Raw genomic sequence first — 25,936 nt, forward strand, 5'->3', positions numbered from 1 at the left:
TCTAAAAGCCGACTGTGCCTCTTAAACACCCTCAAAAGGGAGGGTCTTGGGGGAGCTCAGGTAGGGGGCTGTTAAGGAACCCAGTCTCCTGAGGTTCTGTGCACACATTACAGCTGCTCTGCTCCAGATGGCCATGATCGTGTTCAAAGGCAGTACACAGCCACGCAACAGAGAGCAAGGATGGTCCTACCCTCGCAACGGCAGAGAGGTCAAGGTCTGCAGCCACTTGGAGAACATCAGTGTGACTTTAGCATGAATAGGCTCCCAGGAGGGGAACCTCAGGCCCCAGGCCAGGAAAGCCATGTTTCCCTTTGCTTGAACAAAAATAACCCTTAGGGAGAGCAGGCAGACAGCAGGGCATGAAGACCCCCCATGAGAGGGAGGATTCAGAGCCTGGCTCCACCAGGAAGCAGCCCACCCAGTCATTCTTGGGATTTCCAGCATCTCCCTGCAGCCTGGGTTTACTGTTCAGTTACATGGTGCCAAACCTCCCAATCTGGAACTCTATCTGCCCTGCTAGGAAAGTCAGCTGAGAGGGCACCCTCTCCCTCCCACACATCACAAAACCGCCCCAGCAATGACCTTGCCTTGTCCAGGCTGCCAGATATCACCCACACCATCACTCTTGGATGCCCTGGGGGCGGGGCTACCAGTGCCCATTACCTCATGCACAGGGTGACGTCTGAGTCAGAGGGAAAGGATGCTCACCTCTGACACAAGCGAATAGCCACCATGTGCACACTTTAATTTATAAATAATTTATATTTTCTTGAAACAAGAGCCTGAGGCTAAAATGCATCTGTCAGAGTTCCCATGAGCAACTGTTACAGAACGCTGGAGAGGACGCAGTCTGAGGTAAGCAGTGAGATGCCCTGGGACAGCTCCTTCCTGTCAGTCACCAAGCAGCAGAGGTCAGGCAATCACAGGCTAGGAGCTGCCCAACCCTGAGGTAACATCCTCCCATTCCTAGAGCACACACTCTACGTCCACTGTGTCACTGAAGACAGGATGAAGGTGGCTACAGCCAGCTAGCAAAGCAAGGCACTCACTCCTCAGGACATGCATCTGAGCAGGATTAATAGGTTAATGGGGCCTGGCCAGTCAGGGCAGAGTCAGTCTGATGGCGTCTAAGACCAGGCAGGTCTCCCTGCAAACAACTCTCTTGTCATGGGAGGAGCAAGGAAACGCCAGGTCAAGCAGAGAAATGGCCAGTACCAGACTGGAAGCTGGGCCCAGGGCCTGGCCCTCTGCCACACACAGCCCTGTACGAGGACAAGGCCTCATGTCCCCCTCTCCTTCTCCTTTCTCTTGCTTGTCCTCTGGCTACTGAGCTCGCCCAGTTTCTTGTCCAGCCTCCTCTGCAGCTGGGCCCTCTTGGCTGGGTCCAGGGCCCTGTCCCTGGTCCCGCTGCCTGCATAGAGTACTCCTTCACGACTGATCCTCTGCCGGGCATGGGCGCGAGCCTTTTCACCGCAGCCGTGGATCTGAAAAGATACAAGAGTAGTCAGGGTGAGCTGTGGGCAAGGGAGACTGCGGCCCGCAGATTGGCATCAAAAGGACGACCTAAGGCTGGCCTTTCACCTCCCCCGAGTCCATCCTTCATAGCTACCCAGTGAGTGCCCGACACCCTGAGGCTGGAGCCCTGGAGACTGTGGACAGGAGACAGCACCCCTTGTATGTCCACAGAGTGGTCAATATGGTCCCTGCAGCTGCTTCTACCCACCAGTTCCACTCCCCAAGCTGCTGCCCGTCTGGTGCTACCATGGCCCTGGGCACACCTTGTGCTGCTCATACCTGACTCTGACAGCCCAGGCCGTCTGCTGGGGCCTCTGCTCACTAGAAGGACAGACTGCCATCAGTCCTGTACTCCCCGTCACTCCTGTACTCCCCGTCAGTCAGGCCCACCTTTCCACCCCGTTGGAATCAGCCAAACAACCCCAAACTGTCCTGGGTCCTGCATTTCTTCCTGGGAGCACTCAGTAGTTTGTGTCCCCTATTCCATGGCAGTCTCTTTCTCAGATCCCACCAGGTGGCCTGGGGTAGTCAAAGCTTGCTCTGCCCCAAGTCCTCAGAGGTCCTGTACCTGATCCTGAGGATTCTAGAGGTACCACTCAGGCTGCAAGTCAGAGCCCCTCCCCAGCTTCTGCTTGGAGCTAGGTTAGCCGATCTACAGAGCGCAGGATGGACAGAGTCCCTCTCCCTAGAGTTCCCACCGCTGTGGCTGCCCCTTGGCAAAGGTGCACTTTGCTCCCCGTGCCCCGAGTGTTCCCATAAGATCATGAGCAGCATCCGCTTTGGCTTTTACAGAAAATGGGCTTTGGGGAGGGCTTAACTGGTCTGGCTACTCCCCTCACCCCCGCAAGTGTGACGCCCCCACACCCTTTGGGAGGAGCCGTCACCTCGGGCAGGTGATGGCTGAGGCAGTAGCGGTGGCTACAGTGTATGCAGAACTGGCCCAGTGTGGTGGTGCTGGCCGAACACTTGCTGAAGCTACAGGTGTTGTCAGCCTTAACCACAGCTGACACCAGGGCATCGAAGTCCTCCTCGCAGGGCAGAGCTGGGGCTGGACCTGGGGAGGAATGAGGCAGTTTTCAGGCAAAGGGAAGGCTGGAGATCAGATGCTGCAGACAGGAGACACCCCATCCCCAGAGTCTTTGGTGGGATTCCCCATCAGCCCAGGAAGCCAGGGTCCTCACCAAGCTGACAGCCTGCCCAATACACCAACCACCTCACAGTCCAGCCTCAAGGGAGGACATGGCGCGGAGCTGACAGTCTGCCCACTCCACTGCCCAGCCTCAAGGGAGGAGGGCAGGGTGTAGAGTGCCCCTCAAAGTTCACCCTTTCACCCAGAAAATCCTTTTGGGTTGGGCTCTCTGCAACACCAACTGCAAAAACAGAACCCAGGCCAGACAGCAGTACCACCAGGGAAGGAAGCTGCCCAAACTCAGGGTCTAGTAGAAGCCCCTCAGATTCTTAGCCAGGGGCAGGAACTGTTCAACAATGAAGTGTCTGACTTAAACTGTAGGTGTTCAGGGGTCAGGATGGAGCTGTGAAAAATCCAGCACCTGTGAAAGGCTCCAGAACACACAACAAGCAAAAATCTATTCAAAGTCAATGTGTGCTGCATGGTGCCTCTGCTGAACACACAACACGCGCTTAGTACTGCCGCCACGTCACACCACGAGTGGCCAGCCTCTGCGCAGATTCCAGCCACTGTAGGTGACCCCGTTCTCACAAAGGCATCTTGTTCTAATTACAGACCCCAGACACAATGGGGCCCTTTCTGCCCAGTGCGTCTCAGAATTTACCAAATGCTGCATCTTTGAACTGTGTTGTGTTAGACTAACCGGAGGCAAATTTGTTCTCATCTTTAACAAATGCTCAAATTCTACGTATACCAAAGAACTAAAATGAAACGTTATGACTTACTAGCAAACGTTTGATTTGTATTTTATATATCCACATACTCAGGGCCAGGTAAAACTTTCTCGGGTGAAGGCAGTGGGGTGGCTCACTCATTAAGAACCCTGGCCTCCAACCCGGGCGACCTGAGTTCCATCTGTAGAATAAAGAATACTGACTCCTGCAAGTTGTCCTTTGACCCCATGTGTGCTATGGAACATGCACCCGCATATACACAATAAATAAACGTAAAAGTTTCAACAAAGAGCCTCAGGTGACACAGGGTGTGAGTGTCAATATTTAAGAAACCCCATTTCTGCCACAGAGAAAGCTCGGGAGCACAGACATGTAGTAACACGCTGTGGAACTGCACAAAACACACATGTGTGTGAACACAGGAGACAGAGTACTGGGAGGAGCCCACACAAGCACTGGCAGATGCGGCCCTGGTCTGTTCCTGGCTCCATGCACCCATGTGCTGGTAGGTGCTGCAGTACCTACGCACACTAGGGTCAGGTGTGACTGACACCAGACCAGGGTCTCCCAGAAGCCCTGCCTCCTTGTGCCCATCTAATAATAGCGGCTTCTGCCAGTTCTCTTCCTCTCTCTCATAGGCTGTATAAAGGGCTATATGAAGCCACCCAGGTACTGGTCTCTGCCACATCCTAAGTAGAATCAAGTGACTTAGAGAGGGCCTTGGGAAGGGTTCATCCCATGCTGGCAGTACCCTTAGTGAGCATGCTCAGGAGACTGACAGGAAATAAGGACCTGGCAGAGCAGTCAGACCTGATGGAGGGTGCTACCCAACCCTCCTGCCCTCAGCTCGTCATTCCTGTCAGCTATCCGTCCATGGCCAGGGCCCTGACCTTTGCAGAACCTTGCAGGTCCTGGGGACTCTGAAAGATGGTGGCCTGAGGTAATCCTAGAACCCCAGGAGTAGATGGGGCTCCCAGGCCACCTAGGCCTTGTGGCAGGAAAAGCAGACGTGGGTAGGTCCAAGCTTGCCAATGCACAGACACAGTGGTTTTCCGTTTGAGACAGGGGTCATCTTGGGGCCACCAGCACAAAGCCTGGCTACAGGAGCCATTGTAAAGTACTATGGCATGCATGGAGCAGTACCACAACCCTGGAGCTGGTTCAGAAGCCGAGAATGGCACCCACGAGGTCTAGCTCACCGGAACAATGCCCCAAAGGGAGCTGATCTGTGGTCCTGCTGGCAGGGGCCCACTGAAGTGTTCAGAGCACCTGTACCATGCCCCCCCAGGTCTGCCCTCGCTGTGATGGAGCATGTGTGCCAACTCGGGGGCTGGGGTCACTCAGGTCATTCAGCAGGCCTAGTGCAGGCTGAATGCAGAGCACACAGTCTCCTGGGCCCTGGCACGGGCAAAAGAACAGTGGGCTCAGCAGGCCTACAGCTCTGAGACCTGCCCCTGTGCTGCCAGTCAGAACATGCTCTGCCCCAGAGGGCCCCAGCTGCCTCCTTTCCCCTTAGAGACAGCAGCACTAAGCATGCCAGGGCTTCTTTCTCCTGCCCCTGCAGGGCTCTGGGGACCCACAGTTGATCTGCCTGTTACTACCCCAGGGGAGGCCAGGCCAGGGAGACAGGAGTCATGGGAAAAGCAAAATCCATATAGACAAGAAAGAGTCTAACTGGCTCCTGAGTGGAGGGGGTAGCAGGTGGCAGGAGACAGGAACAAGTGGCACTGTGAACTTGAGAGAAGCTGTGGCTCACCTTTTGTTTCTTTTTTCTTTTTCTTCTGTGGAGCCTTCTGTGGTCTCGAACCCACACCTGGCTGAGCCTTGACTGACTGCGCTTGGTCGCCCTGCTGTCTCCGCAGCCTCTCCAGATGCAGGGCCTTCAGATCCAGCTGTGTGGGGCCATGTGACTGCCCAAGGGGCTGTTCTGCCAATGGCTCAGACTCAGCCTGCGCGGGGCTGGGGGGTGAGGGAGGCTGTGGGGCTACACCACCAGAACTCACAGGGCTCTTCCTGCTCACTGTAATGTGCCGCGCCTTCCCCTCCCCGGAACTGTCGTGCCTCAGCCCAAACTCCTCAGCTATCTGGTGAACTCGCAGCCTGTCATGGGAGCTCAGGGATGTGGGGAACTCCAACTGGGACTCCTTGCTGGCCACAAACTTCTCGATCACAGCCCTAAAGTGCTCTGTGTGCTCTGAGCCTCCAGTTCTGTCAGAGCCTCCTTCACTGGAGCTGGGCTGGGAGTGGACTTGAGAGCCTGGCTGCCTCTCACTCGGCTTCCTGCGGCCCTGTCCGGCGGTTGCTCTGGCCTCTTGGCCGCTCTCCTGCTCACTGGCAGGCTTCTTGATGGAGGTGGCAGGGTCCCTGGGCTTGGGGGTGCGGCCATGGCCCTGGGCACCCTCATGAGTGTAGTTCTCAGGGACGATGTCGTCCAGGTACTCAAAGGCTGTGCGTACCTCCCCGTGCTCTGTGAAATAATTCACCAGGGTCTTCAAAAAGGCGTGGTTGTTGACAGTGCGGGAGTCACAGATGACGGCCACGTGACGCCGGGCACGGGTGACAGCGACATTGATCCGCCTATCCTCAGCTAGAAAACCAACTTCACCTGAAAACAAGCCAGAGGTGAGAGAGACAGAGATCCAAGGCAGGGAACAGGATGTTTGTCAGTGACAGTCACACCGGTCACATCATCAGAACTACAGCAGTCTACAGCCACCCCTGCACTCCCTGCACACACTACCTGGCCTGCCATCACCAGGGCAGTCAGCACATCTGCTCTGATGCTTGCCCCGCTGCTGACCTGCGCAGTCCAGGCAGTGTGGGAACTGAGAATGCACCACTGCCTGGCAAGTACAGTTTCCTCCCTACGCCTGGACTCAGGACACATGAACAGCTGCTGTGGACACAGGACAGAGTTCTGTGCCAAAGCCATTTCCCTCCTCATCCATCCCCAGCCTGCTACAAAAGCCACTCTCAAGTTCACTGTCTAGTGCCTGGGTGCAGCTTCTCACCGCATGGCAATCTACAGACACACAAAAATCAAATCATCCCTCAAGCTTAAAAGACAGGCTCTAGGGCAAGGGAGGGGGTTCCTCCTGGACAGGGTGACCTACTATGGCCTAGTCTGCCTCCCAAGTCACCTGCTCCCTGATCAGACTGAGTCTATTCCCTCTGCTGAGAATACCATGTCCTCCCCTCCCGACACTAGACTGTCCTCTCAGGATGCTTCCTGCCCGCCAGGGCTCTGCTGAGCCTGAGGAGTCAATACCATGCTCCTTGCTCTGAACACTGATGATGCCCATGTGGGGAGTTCCACATGTCTTCAACATCAGCACTCACTCCCAGGCTGTGTCCAGAGCTCCATGGGGGTTACATTAGGTACCTTTCCTGTTGGACCTGACAAAGGTCAGGATCACAGCCTCCTTCTCTCGGCCTTGGAAGCCATCAACAGACTTAATCTCGAGTTCGGGGTGCTTGCTGGATAGGCTCTGCCTGAGCAGATCCACCTGAAACAGAAGGCAGGGCTGAGATCTCATGGCCAAGTCAGGGACCCCATCACGCCGCCATGGGCACCCTTCAGTGACAATAGCAGCCAACTGTGTGTCCCGGAGCCTGTAGCCTATTTCTCTTCTTAGCCTGGGAGCAAGTGCTGATGTGAAGACATGTGGAACTCCCCATATGGGCAGCACCAGTGTTCAGACCAAGGAGCATGGTGTTGACCCCTCCGGGTCAGCAGAGCCCAGGCGGGCAGGGAGCATCCTGGGAGGACATGCGAACAGAGCAGTGGAGACTGAGCTGAGGACCTCACACTAGGGAAAGGGTCTCCACTAAGCTATGTGCTGAGAGGGTGGTAGCACTCTCTGAGTTACGACATCTCCTTGCCTCTGATGGTCTCCCGTGAACCAGAATGGGGCGACACTGTTGATGAAGACCTCGCACTATACAGGCAGCAAGCTTCTCCTACCAAAGCAGACAGGAGCAGGGGTACAACTTGGGCCAGGCTGATCCATCAGCATGGCCTCTAGGACTGTGTCCACCTGAGAATGCTGGCCTCAAGGAAGGTCACAGCGGGGAACCAGGCTGAAGTCAAGCTCATAGCAATATGAGGTGCAGAAACACATACAGTCTCTTTCCGGTGTCCTCTGGGCCCCAGACCTGGTCACAGTGAGGTCCACTCTAGCCCTGGACTTTGCAGTCACAGATGCCCACAAACTACACTGTGCTCTCAGCCTCTAGTCAGCTGAGTCCAATGGCACAAAGAAACAGAGGGGTCCGTCACACCTGAAGGTTGTAGGGTGCGATGACAGCAATGTCACTTGCATGGACCCCAGCATCCACCAGCGCTTGGACGTGCAAAGTGACGAGGCGAACTTCGCCTGGGGAGGAGAGACGGCAGTGTTCAGTGAGGGCCATGCTATCCAGCCTCCGCTACTGAGCTGTGGGAAACACTTTCTGTTGCTGTGAGCAGATCTTATGCTGGGCCAAGAACAGGGAGCATCCTAGGTGCTGTCCAGCTGACCAGAGGCTGAGCAGGCTGTCAGATGAGCTTCACAGGACCTGGGTACTGCTGCTGGCTTAGGGAGATGAACCAAGCAGCCAGGTTGGTGTTCAGAGGACTGTGGGAAAAGCTACCAGCCCCAGGAGCCTGGGCATCAGCTGTGCCCAGAAGAGCACATGGATGCTGCCCTAGCCCTTGGAGTCCAGACAGGCCCACAGTTCATTGGGAGCCTGTCCTCATCCCCCTGCCACCACTGTCTCGCTAAAGCAAGTACCTGGAGTGACCCATTTTACTTCATTTTTAAATATGTATTTTCACTTATGTGTAGATGTGTGTGTCTGAAAGTGTGACCATACATGCCTGGGTGCCTGCAGGGCCAGAAGAGGCCATTAGCTATCTTGAGCTGGAGTTAAAGGCAATTGTGAGCTGTCTGATAAGGGTGCTGGGAACTGACCTTGGGTCCTCCAAAAGAGAAGCAATGCTTTTAACTGCTAAGCCGCATTTCCAGCCCATGAAGTGAGAAGGACCAGGGATCTCAGCTGGTGACTCACCTGGGTTTCCCTTGGACTGGCTGTCCTCCTCGTCCAGCTCCAACAGCCCACAGCCGGCTGTGTCTATGAGCAGCAGGGGGACACTTGTCTCCTCTGTGTTAGTCACACCTGGGAGGTCCCTGGCACAGGGGTAGGGAGAAAGTAGGACCAACCTCCTTCACAAGAGCACTGGTCCTTCCCACCAAAAAAAAAAACAGAAACGTTGCCCAGTGGATCCAATTCCAGGGAGACCCAGGCAATATCTAGAAGGTGAGTGTCAGCAGCCTCTGCCACCCCAATCCCCTAACAGGACAGACACACTTCCTTCTCACAGAGGGCCAATGGGGGCTGGAGTCAGAGCAAGAGGCCGGGTCACTCACTTCAGGAGGTGTCCCGCCACAGAGGGATGGGCAGTAAGCTGCCCGTGGTACATGGCCTCCGAGGCCCAGCGTGTGATGGCCTGGTGCATTCGGTACTGTACAGTCAGCATCCTTACCACAGCAGAACCATGCTTCTCTGCCAGACGCTCCATCAGGCTGCGGGACAGCCCAGCCAGTGCTGCCCTATGCCCAAGAAGGAAAAATAAAAACAAAAGAGTGCTGAGTCCAGACGTGACATCATGGGAGGGCAGGGAAAACTGTCCTCAATCTCAGAACCCAGTACCTCCCCAGCTTTCCGCATGATGGGGGGGGGGGGGAAGGCTGGGCTGGGCTGTAGTATTCAACATACCCACCACCACCTAAGATCACATCCACCCCCTCAGAGTAGCAGGCACTCAGCAGGTAGCAAAGATACAAGAGGGAGACAGGGTCCAAGCAGATCTGAGGGCTCTGTGCTGCTCAGATAATGGGAGAAGAACCCTGAGCCACCATCTGCAGTGGCCTTGAAGGGCAGATGAGGCAGATATGGGTTCTCCCGGAAGCCTTGAGACCATGCAACCCCTTTCAGATCTGAAGCCCCAGTGCTGTGAAGTATGCCTGGACCCAGCACTCAGGAGGTCATGAGTTCAAACCCACCTTCAGCTACATAGTGAGTCCAAGGCCAGCCTGAGAAACATGTCCCAAAACAAACAAACAATCAAACTCAAATGTGTTCCAGTGGTTAGCAGTCACCACTATAGCCAGCCAGTGTGGCTAAGTACACCTCAGGCTCACACTGTCCAGGGATAAACACACTCATTCTCTACTGCTGATCCATTTCTACTTTATCCAAAGGAGCGTGAGACCTGAGAGCTTAGGTACAGTCTGAGACTGCCCACCTACGGAGACTGGCACAGTGTCTCTCTCCGTATTAAAATGTTCAAGACCAGGTGAAAGCTCCCTCATTCCATCTTAGTGTGTCCCTAGGCATTCACGTGGTCCTTCAAGTTGAGAATCAACTGATTCTTTTAAATATGTATTTTTAAATTTTATGTGTAGAGGTGTTTTGCCTGCACTTTGTGCTGTCTTTGTAGCCCACATATGCCTGCAGAGGCCAGAAAAGGGCATTGGATCCTTGGGAACTGAAGTTACAGACAGTTATGAGCCTCCATGTAGCCACTTGGAACCAAACCTGGGTCCTGGAAGAGTAGCCAGTTCTCTTAACCACTGAGCCATCTCTCCAGTCTGTGATTCAGTTGATTCTTAGGGACCACTGTTACCTAAGTAACTAAGGTCAATGTGAAATAATCTTTTTGTACACTGTGAAGATGTGTTGCTCTCATTGGTTTAATAAAGAGCTAAATGGCCGGCTGGAGAGATGGCTCAGAGGTTAAGAGCATTGCCTGCTCTTCCAAAGGTCCTGAGTTCAATTCCCAGCAACCACATGGTGGCTCACAACCATCTGTAATGGGGTCTGGTGCCCTCTTCTGGCCTGCAGGCATACACACAGACAGAATATTGTATACATAATAAATAAATTAATATTTTCAAAAAAAAGAGCTAAATGGCCAATAGCTAGGCATGGGGAGGTATATGAGTGAGAGAGTCAGACCGAGATAACTCTGGGAAGAAGGGAGGAGTCGCCATGAGATGCAGAGCAAGCAGGATGGGAAGTACACAGATGAGGTAAACAAGCCTCTGGGCAGCAGACAGATTAATAAAAATAGGTTAATTTATGTTTTAAGAGTTAGTTAGAGACAAGTCTAAGCTATTAACAAGTCTCTGTGTGGTTATTGGGAGCTAGCTGGCAGGACAGAAAAGTCTGCCTACAGGCCAAAGGCAAGGCATATGCCTGTCATACCCCTATAAAACCAGAAATGCACAGTACAGTCACTGACATCACCCAACTTTTCTTTTTTCTTTTTTTTAAATATTTATTTATTTACTTATTTATTTATTATGTATACAATATTCTGTCTGTGTGTATGCCTGCAGGCCAGAAGAGGGCACCAGATCTCATTACAGATGGTTGTGAGCCACCATGTGGTTGCTGGGAAATGAACTCAGGACCTTTAGAAGAGCATGCAATGCTCTTAACCACTAAGCCATCTCTCCAGCTCTCACCCAACTTTTCTAAGGGACACACACAATCCATCTTTTCACAGGGACAGCCCAGATTCCACCCTCAGTTCCCTAGAGGATAGAGTCACCTGCTGTCATACTCTGAGAAGCATTCCCTCGAGAAGCTACCAGGCATACACCATGAGCTTTCTCACTCCTGCTCAGACCCCTGCCCTTCCCCCTTCAGGACTTTCAGGCTCCCCAGAATCCTCCACTCTACCCAATCGAAGTTCCTCCCCCAAGCCTGGTCCTGAGGGACTGCTGTAGGTGCCTGAGCACCCCACCTAGGGTCACCCACCCCTGGGAGGTTCCCACAGCACCTTTCCAAGCAATCCCTCCCCCACCAGAGTTCCAGCTGCACCAGGAACTGGGGCAAAGCCTTCTCAGCTGCAGGGAGGCCACAGTGGGGCTGAGGCCCTGGCTTCTGGAAGTAGGCCCGTCTGCTAGTGATTATTCATACGTCAGATCCTGCACACAGGCCCACAGTGGGCTTTCTAGATGGGATGCCAAGCAGATAAGATATATAATCACAAGACACTGGCAGGATTCAAGCTGAGAGAAACCACACGAACCCTGAAAGGGACTGAGAGTACCAGCTGAGTAGAGTGGACACAGTAAACCACATAGGATCCATCTAATGGAGGGTAAAGCTACCCAATGCTCAGTGATCCAGACAGAGGGGACAGTGAGGCAGGGGGCACATTGAGATCTGGGGAGACAGCGTGGCCAGAACAGTGAGTAGGATGAGAGGACAGACACCGTGAAGGGCTGGCCAGCATCACTTCCTCCACCCAGGAGAGGCTGAGCCGAGCCACTCCACCAGTCCTGATGAAGGTACCTAACATGCACACTGCAGAGCCCACAGCAGGCTGGGAGCTAACTGCCACAGGCCAGCATGCCCAGCCCAGAAGGGTTTTCCTAGCTCCACCATGAGGCCTGCCCATCCTTCACAGGCTCTCAGAGCAACAAGCCTCCAGTGAACACAGGAACAAGCCAGCTCCACGCTAGGACCCGAGGCCACAGAGACAAGGGTGACCCAGCCCTCACCTCACACAGCACACAGTCCAGCTGATCAGCAGTGTAGACACCTCAGTTCAGCACAGGGAGGAGATACAGGTGAGGGCATATGACAGAGGAACACCCAGACCTCATGGTGAGCCTGGGCATGGAGGCTGGTCCTGTGGGACAGTAAGGAGTTAAGGGGCCAGCAGAGCAGGCGGGCAAGTATCTTACTTGTGAGAGACGGTGGTAGGTGGCAGCTGTTTATGGTCTCCGGCTAGGATGCACTTTGGAGCCTTCAGCAGGGGGATCCAACAGCTGGCTTCCAGGGCCTGGGCACACTCGTCCACCACAACCACATCAAAGTGGTTCTCAGGCAGCAACTTCAGAGGGCCATCAGACGATGCCCCTGGAAGGAAAGGGAACCAAGCTGGCTCATTCATTTTTGCTTCATGACCTAGTTTGTCCTAAAACTACTATGTACAAGGCTCCGGATAAGGCTCAGTGGAGAAAGAAGCTTGCTGCCAAGCCTAACGACCCGAGTTCAAACCCCGGGACCCACATGCTGGACGGAGAGAACTGACTTCTGCAAAATGTCTTCCGACCTCCACACATGTCCACTCCCACAAATACATGCATGTACACAAAATAAGTAAATAAAAGTATCTTATTTAGGATTTCAACTAAAATTTAAAAGAAAAAAATACTAGCAGACATTAAAGTGGAAGAGCACACATTCACACAAGAATGGTGGTGTACATCTGTGATCCCAGCCCTTGGGAAGTGGAGGTGGGAAGATAAGGAATTTGGGGTCATCTTCAGATAAATCAGGTTTGAGGCAGCTTGGAGCCACATGAGACCCAGTCTCAAAATGAACCAGAAAGTTGGGGGCTGGAGAAATGGGTCAGCGGTTAAGAGCATGTGCTCTTGCAGAGGACCTGAGTTCGGTTCCTGGCACCCACATGAGGTGGCTCACAACTGTAACTCTCTAACTCCAGTCCAGGGGATCTGTGCATGCATACACACGCAAAACACACCTACCCCACACACAATTAAAATAAAACTTTAAAAAAAAATCAAATCCCCAAACAAATAAATGAAACCCATTCATGATGGTAAACTGGGTAACTAATCAAGGAGACAGGACCTGTCATCCACACCTCTGGAGGTGGAGTCAAAGCAAGAGCTGAGTGTGGAGAAGCACAGAGTTGTACACCTTCCCCTCTGAATCTGCAACACTGTCTCTCTGTGACTGAGCCAACAGAACAGGCCATCAACACCCTGATACAACAGACATTCATAACACCCCACTAATACTACAGCTCCCTTTCCCATGGAGTACGCACAGAACATTCCAGATGACTGATCATGCTCTGGACTACGAAGCAAGTGTCTCAATAGACCAATCAAGGCAAGGCATCACATGGAATTGGATATAATACACAAGGAGCCAAGCATCAGGAAGGTAGTACAGGAACCCTTAACTATTTGGAAAGGACAAGACACTGCTAAATAACTGAGTCAAAACAGAAACCAAGATTTCATGACATGCCCCTCTCTCTCCAACAACAAAAAGCAAATCAGCACTTTGAAATGAATGAAAACAAAAACATGGATCTTGTGTGATGTCACAAAAGGAATGAGGAGAAAGGAAGCTAGTGTGATAGCACACACCTACAACCCCAGCACTCAGAGATTCAAGCTTCACTGGGGCAGGAGCATCACTTAGAGTTTGGGGTCAGTCTGAGCTATACAGTGAGCTCCAGGCCAGACCGGGCTTCAGAGTGAGACCTTATTTTGCCTCTTCTAAATAAGTAGGGTCAGGGAACATTGCTGTGGGACAATGGTCTTGTACACTGTAAAGACTTGTCACTCGTATTGGGTTAATAAAATGCTGATTGGCCAGTGGTCAGGCAGGAAGTATAGGTGGGGTGATCAGACTAGAATTTTGGGAAGAGGAAAGGCAAAGACACAGTCACTAGCCAGCTGCAGAGGAAGCAAGATACGAATTCCTTACCGAGAAAAGGCACCAAACCATGTGGATAAACACAGACGAGAATTATGGGTTAATTTAAGTTGTAAGGCCGGTTAATAATAAGCCTGAGTTAATAGACCAAACAATTTATAATTAACATAAGCCTCTGTGTGTTTCTTTGGGACTGAACGATTGCAGGACCAGGCGGGACAGAAACTTCTGTCTACAGAAGATGGTTCAGTGGGTAAGAACACTTGCTGCATAAGCACAAGAACCTGATTCAACTGTCTAATGCTCATATAGACAGCAGGGAGTGGCCCACAAGAGCCTATAGCAAAACACAGCCAGGGGTGGAGGCAGGAGCACTGCTAGGGCTTGCTGGTTGCGAGCCTAGCTCCAGGTTAGTGTGAAATGCTGTCTCAGATACAACACAGAGAGCAACAGAGCAGGACATCTGACATCTTCCTCTGGCCTGTGCTTGAGCATGCATACCCATGTGTGCACATGCACAGACACAGACACAGACACAGACACAGACACAGACACACACACACACACACACACACACACACACACAAAGAAAAGATGCCCAGAATAGCTGTGTCTGTGAAAGACATTGATTTCGTAGTTACTAGACACAGCAAATCCCAGCCCAGAGGCTCTGCGAGGCCCAGAAAGGATAGCAGCTGCCGCAGACTCTGGCCAAGGTCGTGTGGCAGGAGGGCCGTGCTCTCACCTGTGTTGGTGGCTAGGACCACGTCTGCTGCAGTGAGGCTCTGGACCATGGCTGCTTCTTCTCTTTCCTTCAGTTCCTTCCTTAGCAGCTTAATTTCATTTCGAAAATTACTTTTCTCTCTCTTATCCTGGGTCTTTTTGTTCTTGCCCTAGAAGAAAAATCGCTAATTATTCCAACAAGACTCTGCATTTCTTTTCTGTACAAGCTCTCGGGCAGTCAGAGATGCAGCTCAGCAAGTTCCTGTGGGCGGTGCTAAACAGCAGGATCTTCATGAAGGAAGCATACAGTCCACCTGCCGGAGGCCAGTCCCCACCAAAGGGCATGAAGGGACAGTAAGCTGCTAAAACTGTTACCATGGTGCTCTGACAAGAAAGTGTCAGGCTGGGAGCTGGAGAGATGGCTCAGAGGTTAAGAGCACTGACTGTTCTTCCAGAGGACCTGAGTTCAATTCCCAGCAACCACATGGTGGCTCAAACCATCTGTAATGAGGTCTGGCGCCCTCTTCTGGCCTGCAGGCACACATGGAGAATGTTGTATACATAGTAAATAAAATCTTTTAAAAAAAAAGTGTCAGGCTGGACTTGGGTGGGAACTTCAGTCAGAGGCTGAACTCTCCACTGTCACATGTGGACAGGGGTGACAGGGGTGACGCGTGCACTGCCTGAGCCCCGTGCTGCACACTCACCCTTGTCCGCCTCCATGTACACCATCTGACCCCAGGCTGACCTAGATCTGCATCATACAGTCTCCAATCTCCCAAAAAGTGGGAGGACTCCTGCCCTGACATCCTCTCTGCTGCCATCATTCCCCAGTGGTGAGGTCACCAAGGACAACCAAGATGAGGCAGGGGGATTGCTGATGGGAGGACACAGCCCAGCCCAGAAAACTAAGAAAGACTTGGGCGTGTTTGTGAAATAAGAGATCCGGTTTACAAGCACCAGCTCCTGGAGTAGAGCCACTCCCCTGGAGCCCATTGCCACCTTGCTCTACAAGCCCTGGTGCCCCTGGTATGAGAGGTGCCATGAACCAACAATTCCAGAAGGGACTTACTTTCCTGTGTACTTTCTGGCCAGTATTAGCCAGCCCACCTTCCGAGGGCAGGCACCAAGGAAATGTTTGTTTTGGTTGCTTTTTCTTCCAGGGTCAGAAAGGAAAGCAAGGGCTGTGCACACACTGGCACCTGCTCTGCCCTGCACCACCCCCAAGGCCAGGGAACACTTTCTTCAGGGCAATTTCTCACCTACTCCACACTCCCAAAGCAGCTGGATCCCTATTAAATGCTCAGTGCACTTCTTCACCACAGCAAGCCGTCCAAACTAAAGAGAGGCTCAACACTAAAGAGTGGTCCAGTTTGTCTCAGGTAGCCCAGACTGGTCTTGAACTCCCTAGGCAACCCGGGATGACTTTGAACTTCTAATCCTCCAGACTCTACCTCCCAAGATCTGGGATGACAGACCTGAACAACCACGCTCAATTTTATGTGGTGCTGGCATTGAACCTAGGGTTTGTGCCAGCTAGGGAGGCACTGAGCCCTGAGCCACGCCCACGGCCCTGGATTATAAAGTACTAAGTGAGCAGACAGATTAGGAGGAGGAACCTGGGCAGAAAGAACAGCCACTCTTTAAGACTGAAGCTCAGACAAGCTCATGACAAGGACACTGGCTCCATGATACCTACAAAGACCTGGTCGATGTCCCTTCTGATGTCAGCAACAATCTGGGCGTTGTCACTGCGCGCTAGCACCGCGTCCAGTGAGTGCTGCTGAGCGGACTCCAGGAGGCGGGCGGGGTGTCCCAGGCGCAGAATCCGCTTCTTACACAACGCTAGCCGCTCCACCAGATTGTCCACAGCGATGTTGGAGGGAGCACAGCACAGAACCTGGGGAGGTGAAGCACGCAGTGAGGCTTCTACCAACTTCCTTCCTTATTAAAACCACATACCAACTGGGCAGTGGTGGCACACACCTTTAATCCCAGCACTTGGGAGGCAGAGGCAGACAGATCTCTGTGAGTTGGAGGCCATCCTGGTCTACAAAGTGAGTTCCAGGACAGCCAGAGATACACAGAGAAACCCTGTTTCAAAAAACCAAACCAGAAGAACAAAAACCAACAACAAACAAACAAACAAAAACCCACCTACCAACCCACTAAATAAAACATTAACTCCTAAAGGAGAGAAAGTAGGCACGAAGGCGAGAGAGTAAATACCGTGGTATTCAACTCAGGCCATAGCTGGCTAACTAGAACCTAGATCGCCACCATCTCTGTATCCCCAAGCACTGGGACTGTCAGCTGACGCGTGACTGCACAGAAGACTCTAAAGCTGCTAGTGCGGTGGCACAGACCTGTGACCCCAGTGTTCAGGAGGCTGAGGCAGGAAGTCACTGTGGGTTCAAAGCCAGCCTGGGTTATACAGTGAGGGGAGACAGAGAGAGGGGAAAAGGGAAGGGAAGAGGGGAAAGTGGGAGAGAAAGATTCAAGTGGAGGAAGGTCAGAGAAGCCAGGGAATTGTCCCTCCTCAGTTTTGACCAGAATTAAGCCATTTCCTTTACCAGCTCCTGTCTGCCAGTGTTTTGGTAAAACGGCCACCAACAGCACTGAGTTCATTCAGTTTTGGCAAGCCTTCAGATAAGAGTCCCTCTCCCAGCAGCAGGTGGTTTTTTGGAAAGGGACCCTACACTTGCAGCCAGTCAACAGTATGGGCTCTCCCGTCCCAACTTCTGGAGTTGGCAGCCCATGAGCCACACCTCACTGGCAACTTCTGGCTTCTGTAGCTTGTCTGTCTACCTTGCTTACCCAGTACAAACGAGACTGCAGTGTGCTGATACACTGGTAACTCCTGGCTTCTGTAGCTTGTCTGTCTACCTTGCTTACCCAGTAAAAACGAGATTGCACTGCGTTGACACAGAATGTCCTTGTCAGCTGTTTAAAATCACAGCCAGGCTGTAAGAAGCATGGGACCTGTCCTGGGAGGTCAGAAGAAGCAGCTGGGTGTTGATGGCTCCCTACTGGGACCTGAGAACTGGAACCCTGAGGACAGTGGAGGAACTTACCCAGCATCATAATCTGGGATCAGACGCTTCACTCTGAGGTGAGGAAGTTGTCCAAAACAGGAGCAGCACCCACAGGGCTAACTCCAGCATTCCTGCAACAGCTCCCTGTGAGCAAGTACAAGCATGGCTCTGGCTTCCTGCCCCTTTTAATTATTATTTTATGTATGCATGTATTTATGTATGTATTTATTTATTTGTTTATTTATTTTTGGTTTTTTGTCAAGACAGGGTTTCTCTATTGCTTTGGAGCCTGTTCTGGAACTCACTCTGTACACCAGGCTGGCCTTGAACTCACAGAGATCCACCTGTCTGTCTCCTGAGTGCTGGGATTAAAGGTCCATCACTGCCAGCATTCCTGTCCCTTTTCTTATACACTGTACATTGCCTTGGGCAAGGCAATGGTTGGCCATGTATTTCTTTCCTGAGCTACAACAAAACTAAATAAACCCTTTTTACAAAAAAAAAAAAAAAAAAAAAAAAAAAAAAAAAAAAAAAAAAAAAAACCAGCATGTAACCAGGGCCCAGGGCACTGTCCACAGCACCAAACACACCATTTTCTTGTCTGACATAAACAAGGGAGATCTTTCTGATGGGCTCCATCTTGCCTTTGTAACTGCAGCTGTTGAGTGCAGAGCCCATCGATCCAACTCCTGCCCCACATATTCTGCCATCTCCACTGCCACTCCACAGTCCTGGTGTACCCCCTGTGAACACCAGTGCACACTGAACTGGAAGGAACCAGTTAAAACCACCCCACCTGTTTTCCATCAAGAAGTCAGCTTTTCCTGCTGGTTCCAAACATCCACAAAGACATTGGCAGAAACACTCACAGGCAGAGATTGTGGAGGTCACCCTGCAGCTCTGAGAGGTGGCCCTGCCAATCACCCTCTGGCTCATGCAGTCACTGTTGTACAACTAGGCACGGCTCTGTTTCCTGGTTACCTTTTCTACACAGCGGGTCTACCGGTCCCCAGAACTCAGGTGTCTGTGGGTTACTGGCTGCATACACAGGAATGCCTGGAGGACCAGAGCACCCCGCACTGATGTGTGCAAACAGTAGCATGCGACAGTGCTTCATGGCTCAGAAAGGCAGGGCATGCATGGTGCATATGGATCGTATGGGTTAACTGTACATCTGATTAACCCACCATCTGCCAGGGCTCTCAAAGGGCCCTGGCCAATTCCACAGTACCATTGTGAACCTAGACTCTGAGCAAGAGTACAGCAAGCACGGAAATCGAGGGAGCTTGGGCTGACAACTAAGGTTGAGCCATCTTAAGGGCTCCCAAAGCTTCCCTGTTCCTCCAGACAGGCACTCCTGCTTTGGGAAGCTAAGAGAAACTGCAAAAAGTGCAGTGGCCCAACACTCAACCCGCAAATGCCCTGTCCCAGCCCTGACCAGCCACGCTGGACTGTGAGGGGACCCTGCTGAGTGACAAGCACGGCACCCCAGAGCTCAGGGCTGGATGAGGAGGGAAGGCCCTTTGCCCACCTTTAAGCCTTGCTTCACAGCTTGGAGGATTATTTCCACCACGGTTGTAGTCTTCCCAGTGCCAGGAGGCCCGTGGATGATGGCAAGTTCTTTCTGGGCCAGTGCAAAAGACACAGCTTCCTGCTGGGAAGGATCCAGGGCCGTGTTGTAGAAAGTGAGTGGGGCTGTGGGAGAAGCACCATTGTCAGCAATCAGGAATATGTAGTGCACAGAGCAGGCTGGACCCCAGGCTGAGCTACACAGCACAAAACTGATCTGCTTTGTTTTCTCATTTTTTGAGGCAAGATCTCACTATGTAACCTTGGCTTATTTGGGATTCACTATGTTGATCAAGCCAGCCTCAAAACTCAGAGGCCTACCTGAGTTTTTTTGTTTGTTTTGTTTTAAGAAAAAAGGAAAAAACAAAAAACAAAAATAAAAAACAAAAAAAAAAACAAATAACCCAAGGTATCCAATCATCCAGGCTAGCCTCAAACTCTCTAAGTTGAAGATGGCCCTGACGTCCTGATCTCCTGCTTCCACCCTGAGTGCTGGGATGTTGGACACAGGCTACACCACATCTGGTTTAGTGGTGCTGGAGATGGAACCCAGCACCTCATTTGTGTCAGAAAAGCACTCTATCAATTGAGCTACAGCCCCAAGCTCTACTTTTAAAAGCAAGATTTCTATAGAAACAAGATTCAACACCCAGTCTATTGTTGATTTTCCCTCATTTTACGAGAAAGTGCCATGGCATAATCCAGTCAATGGCTGCTGGGTGCCACAGCAGGGTGAGTTACAAAGAGATTATATGGCTCCAAAGTTTAGATGTGACAACCTGCTTCTTATGAACTTTGTCAACAGACAAGAAGGAACCATTTCTCTTTCTCAGGGTGTATTCTTTTCCATCGTTTTCTCTCTCTTAAGTGACCAGAAAATGACAGAGACAAAGGGTGGTGCCTTTATTTTAGATAATGGAAGACTCAAATAACTAATGATGCTTTATTAAAAAGCATGTATATGTGTGTACACATGCATGTATATGCATTTGTGCATGCATGCATGTCTGTGTATGTGTTATGTGTACATGTGTGTGCATGTGAGACAGTATCCTTGTGGAGGTCAGAGGACAACCTCAGGTGTCATCCTCATCTTCCACCTTCTTGGACACAGCCTGCTGTCCAGCACTGTGCAGCCAGGTCAGCTGGCCCATGCATACCCAGGGACTTAGTCTCTAGCCCCTTCTCATAGGAGGAGTGTAGGATTACACAGGATGACCATCTGGGTTCCGCGGACCTGAACACAGGCTCTCCCACTCACCAGCAGGCACTTGACCCACTGAGGCACTTCAACCCAAATGGCTTCTTGTGCTCAGCTCCATCCCAGTGTCCACCAGAGACACCGACAGATGAGTGCAGCTCTCATGGAAAGGGTGCTGACCTGAACCTGTGAGAGCAACAAGCCTATACACTGTCAAAAGAACAGGATGAGAGACAAAGCACACACTATCAAACCCCAAGTTTCTGGCACATTCTACATTCTATCTAATTCTTGTCAATTAGATAACAGTTGCCATCAGGACACACCAGTCTTTAAAGACGGCTAATATATTTTTGAGGTGGGTATGGTGGCATAAGCCCATAATCAGGAGGTGGGAGCATGTCAGGAGTTCAAGGTCATTCTTGGCCATACAGTAAATTTGATACTAAAACCAGCCTGGGCAACACAAGACCTATTTAAACAAACAAATAAAAAGATAAAAGTATCACTTTTAAAATGTGGTGTGGTGCTGGGGAGACTGCTCAGTAGGCAAAGTGCTTTGCCACACAATCATGAAATCCTGTGTTCAGGTCTCCACCACCATGTAAACGCTGGGCACAGTGAAGAGCATCTACAGGGCCAGCACTGGGAAGAGGACACAGGTGGGTCCTGGGACTCACTAGGCAGTCAGCCTAGCTAGTCAGGGAGCTCCAAGTTCAGTGAGAGGCCCTCCCTTAAAAACTCAAACATGAGTGGCTAGAGAGATGGCTCAGTGGTTAAGAGCATTGCCTGCTCTTCCAAAGGTCCTGAGTTCAATTCCTGGCAACCACATGGTGGCTCACAACCATCTCTAATGAGGTCTGGTGCCCTCTTCTACAGACATACACACAGACAGAATATTGCATGCATAATAAATAAATAAATAAATGAATGAATGAATAAATAAAATTAAAAAACTCAAACATGAGCTGGCATCAGTGGCAGTTCAGCGGGTAATGGCACTGTCACATAAACTGGCAATCTGAGTTCAATCTCTAAGACCATGTAAAGCAGGAAGAAGAGAACCAACTCACAGAGGTGTTGTCTGATCTCCACATGCACATGCAACACACAATCATAAACAGAGAAAAAACAGGTAGAAAGGATTGAAGAAGACACCTGATAGCAACCTCTGCCCGTAACACCCAGATGCACACTCACACAAACACGTGCACACATATAACACACACAGTGTGTTGGTGCACATCTATAGCCACAGCACTTGGGAGACAGAGGCAGGAAGATCACACCCTGAAGGACAGTCTTGGCTATGCAGCAAGTTCTGCAATGAGAACTTCTTCAGTACTGCATTCTGGGAAGTTAGTCTAGAGTCTGCAAGTCACTCAGGGGAATAGCATCCAAAGACGGCAAGGCAGAGATCTCAAACTCAATGTAAACTCTTGCTAACAGCCCAAGGACACACTGTCCTACATAATTTCAGGTAAGAAATTAAAAAGTTGGGGCTGGAGAGTTGCCCCAGTAGTTAAGAGCATGCACTGCTCTAGCAAAGGACCCATGGTTGGCTCCCAGAAGCCATGCTGATCAATTCACAACCACCCCCAATTCCAAGTTCCCCAAGCACTGCATGCAAGCACACACATGTTCTCTCTCTCTCTCTCTCTCTCTCTCTCTCTCTCTCTCTCACACACACACACACACACACACACACAAATAAATCTTAAGAAATTAAAAACTCACGTATTTCAGCAGTAGGACTTGGGGTGGAGCCGCCCAAAAGGACGTCTATGAGTGAGGATGCTGGCCCAGAGTGGTACTTCTTCAGTGTCATCAGCGCTCTGTGAGGAACCACAGCCAAAATGAGGAGCTCTCAGGGACCGCAGTTCAGGGACAGCATCACCTGAGAGCACCCCGGAGACAGGCCACTCCCTCCCTCAACACAGATAAGGGCACTCATGAGCCGTATCCAAAGAAAACACCCATCTGATCTTTAGCCCAGAACACTCACTTTTTCAGTCGCTTGTAGGTGACATCGTTGGCGAGCTTCAGTAGTCTGTAGGTATTCTCTCGATCCAGGTTCAACTGGAAATCATGGGACTCATCAAAGGCCACTGTGACTGACTTTTGGGTGATGCGGGTCAGAACCCCAGTAGCCAGCTGGCTGCTTTCATTAGCATCATATAGACCCACAATATCACCTGTGAAAACAAACCCAGCTAAATATTATGGTATGTGATCCTTTCCAGTATATTTCAAATAAATACATATGATCTCAAACAATATATATCATCATGCATTTATTCATCTATGGGTGTCATGGTCCTTATATGCAGGTCAGAAGACAGCTTGCCGCAGTTGGTTCCCTCTTCTGTCATGTGACTCCTGGGGACTGAATTCAGGGACCTTTCTCCCATGTGTGAGTTTCCCCTGTGCCTTGAATCTTACTCATCCCCTCCCTGACTTTAGGAAGACAAAATGCTCTTGGGGTGGAAGCTGAGCTGGGTGTCAGACCCCCCTATACTCCACTCTGTGCAAGACCCCTCATTTCAAGATTGCTACTTCCAAGTGCCTGAGACGTCAGACTGCCCCTCAGAAGAGGGACGATAGCCATATCCCCTGAATCTGGTCACCAGTGCCTGAGACGTCAGACTGCCCCTCAGAAGAGGGACGATAGCCATATCCCCTGAATCTGGTCACCGCAATGTCCACACAGCGCCACTCCAGCTTGCTGGTGCTCCACAGAGGCCAGTTCCCGTTCCCACCACCCACGACACCAGTCACTCCACACGGCTTCAGGGAGGGCAGGGCACATGCTCCACCCTGCCCCAATTCCTGTTCCCACCATGACACCAGTCACTCCACACGGCTTCAGGGAGGGCAGGCCACATGCTCCATCCCGCTTCTTCATGCCTAACTCTTGCTGGCTGAGCAGGCACTCTTGCTCCCATCTTCCAAGGGGGCAGACTAGATGTAGCTCCCTTAACAAGGTCAAGATCTCAAGTTCTGCTTGGTCTCACACCCATCAGCAGGTTCCTTCACTGCCTTCCCATTCCCCTCATCTTACCTTCTTCAAACCCAGCAGGGGAACTGAAAACTCTTGGAACAAATCTATAAAGTCAAAGGCTGCCACTCAAAACAGGACAGCACAGGGCTGGAGAGATGGCTCCAGAGTTAAGAGCACTGGCTGCTCTTCCAGAGGACCTGGGCTCAATTCCCAGCATCCACATGGCAGCTCACAACTGTCTCTATCTGTAACTCCGGCTCCTGGGGATCCACCATCCTCACACAGACATACATGCAGTCAAAGCACCAATGCACACACACACACACACACACACACACCCAAAGCAGGACAACACAGGCAGCACTGCTGGCTCTCAGTTTTCAGGGCTGAGGACAACTTAGCATCCCTGGGGTGTGGTCAAAGAACTCCAGAGTGCAGTGCAATGGCAGCATGCTTGCTCAGCATGCCAGAGGCCTTGAGTTCTATCTCAGGCACTGTGAAGAGAAAGCTGCCAATCTGAGCAGTCGAAAAACAGTGTATTAACAGTCAAACATGATAGTGCATACTTGTGATTCCAGAACTCAGTAGGCAGAGACAGAAAGCTCACCGCAACTTCTAATACAGTGTGGTCTACACAGAAAGTTCCAGATGGACCAGGGTTACAAAGTGAGTCACGTTCCTGCCTCCAAAAACCAACAAAAAGTCAGGCATAATGGTGAAGGCCTGTAATCTCAGCACTTGGGAGGTAGAGGAAGGAAGATCAGGAGTTCAAGGCTCAAAGTCACCCTCGGAGGCACAATAAATTTCAGACCCCATCAGCAAACAATAATACCAGCCATGCTAACTGTCAGATTTCTAAGTAGGAAATTTTCATTGTAGTGCTTCATACTCCATCTGGGTCTGTCCTCCAGCCTTTGGGAGAGAACAGGCCTTAATCTGAACACCAGCAATGGCCAATTCAGGCCTTCATCTGACACCTACCAGAAGTGAAGCTGTTGCTGGGAAGCACCACCACAGGCCCGAATTTTCTGGGCTCAAAGGTGACCAGTCGCTGCCCGTACAGCCCGGTGCACTGGCTGGATACCTGCAGTTTCAGCAAACATACCCCTCGGCTCTGGAGCTCTTTCAGTGAACTGTGCTCCTGCCAGGACCTAGAAGACAGCCAGGATAGCAGTTTCACAGTTTGTGCCTGCACCCTTTCCCATTTTCATCTGTGCAGGAAAAGTAAGCAAGGAAAGAGTGCTGCTTATAGGCATCAAATATGCCCCAGAGGAACTCGGAATCTGCTCCGCTCCAGCCCTGTTCTTCTCACAGCTCCCAGGGCTGGTACTGCCTAACCTGCTCCCTGCACGCCTATACTCAATCTTTCAGCAAGTCCTGCGGGGCCTCCCCCTATACCTTACTCCCTCTCTGCCTCTTACCCCCAATACCATAACTGTGGCTCAAGGTTCTAGCTTGACTTTCAGTAGATCACTTCCGTCTCACAGCAAACACGTGGTGTGGGAATCCCACGCTTCTACAGATGAAGTAAGGGAAAGGCGGGTACATAATTTCATAGTCACGCAGCCAGAGCAGCAAAAGACCTTCTTTCTCATGACGACTGGCTGACTCTTGACCAATGGTCGCATCTGCACTCGAACAGCCTGGCTTCAGGTCCTGTCTCCACGGAGGTTACCCTGGGCCAGTTATTTCGCCAGCCTTTGTCTTTCCTTAGGCAATGAACTGCGAGGATGGCACGAGGTACAGAAGTGCAGGCTCTGCCTACTGCAGGTCTGTAGACGTTCTCCAGAAACAATCCGGCTCTTCAGGAATGCTCAGACACCATAACACGGGCTGCATCCACTTTCCTCTAGTAGGCTGTGCTCATGAACACTCTCCTTTCCGGTTCCCGGAGAAATCTGTCCCACTCCATTTAGCTCGGATCAACCCCAAAACCCCAAAGGGGATCGTGTGATGTTTTCGTTCCCCCCCCCCCTCGGGGCGGGGAGGGGGAAGAGTAGTGGCAAAGGGTCTCGGGTAGCACAGGTTTGGCAAACTGGCAATGTAGCCAAAGGTGACCTTAAACGATCCTCCTGCCTCTAGTCCCGGAGAGATGGGACCGCAAGTGTGCGGCCCTGACACCGCTTTGCAGTCCTCGCCGAAGGTTGACTCCTCTTGCTGCCCACTGGTTCGGCATGGCCCGCCGCCAACACCAGACTCGCTCCGAGAGACCATGCAGAGGCCCAGGGACCCGAGGCTGCACTTACCTGCGCTCCTCCACCTCGGCGTCCCTCTCCAGCTCCAGCAGCTCTAGCTGCTGGGCCACGAAACTCTCCACGGTGGACGAAGCCATCTCTTCGGTGGTGCAGCCCCAGATTGGTGCTTCTTGCTCGGCCAGTTAGTCCTGTGGGACCCGTATTCCCGCCAGACCCTGTCCCCCACCGGGCCAGTGTACCCAACGGACTTGTACTCCCTGTCGGGGCAGTGAATCCCGACGGACTCGTTTCCTGTGTTCCCCTGCTAAGCCAGTGATTCCAGTAGGACCCGTGTTCCCCTCTTACAGGTGTTCCCCACCGG

The 25,936-nt window shown here is 51.7% G+C and overlaps 1 protein-coding gene across 1 annotated transcript; it reads right to left on the reverse strand.

The window, feature by feature from the left end:
- Nucleotides 1–742: 742 nt before the first annotated feature.
- On the reverse strand, nucleotides 743–25,930 carry Ighmbp2 (immunoglobulin mu DNA binding protein 2). The gene is made up of 15 exons (XM_038329105.2): nucleotides 25,627–25,930; nucleotides 24,362–24,531; nucleotides 22,385–22,574; nucleotides 22,117–22,214; nucleotides 19,141–19,304; nucleotides 16,274–16,474; nucleotides 14,597–14,744; nucleotides 12,120–12,294; nucleotides 8,787–8,969; nucleotides 8,428–8,546; nucleotides 7,660–7,754; nucleotides 6,761–6,884; nucleotides 5,135–5,983; nucleotides 2,400–2,569; nucleotides 743–1,484 (listed from the first exon to the last, which is right to left on the reverse strand). Exons 1-15 carry the CDS (start codon nucleotides 25,710–25,712, stop codon nucleotides 1,281–1,283), a joined length of 2,976 nt encoding a protein of 991 aa, XP_038185033.1. The 5' UTR covers nucleotides 25,713–25,930; the 3' UTR covers nucleotides 743–1,280.
- Nucleotides 25,931–25,936: the final 6 nt, after the last annotated feature.

Source organism: Arvicola amphibius, chromosome 1 (genome assembly GCF_903992535.2).
Source record: "Arvicola amphibius chromosome 1, mArvAmp1.2, whole genome shotgun sequence".
NCBI lineage: Eukaryota > Metazoa > Chordata > Mammalia > Rodentia > Cricetidae > Arvicola > Arvicola amphibius.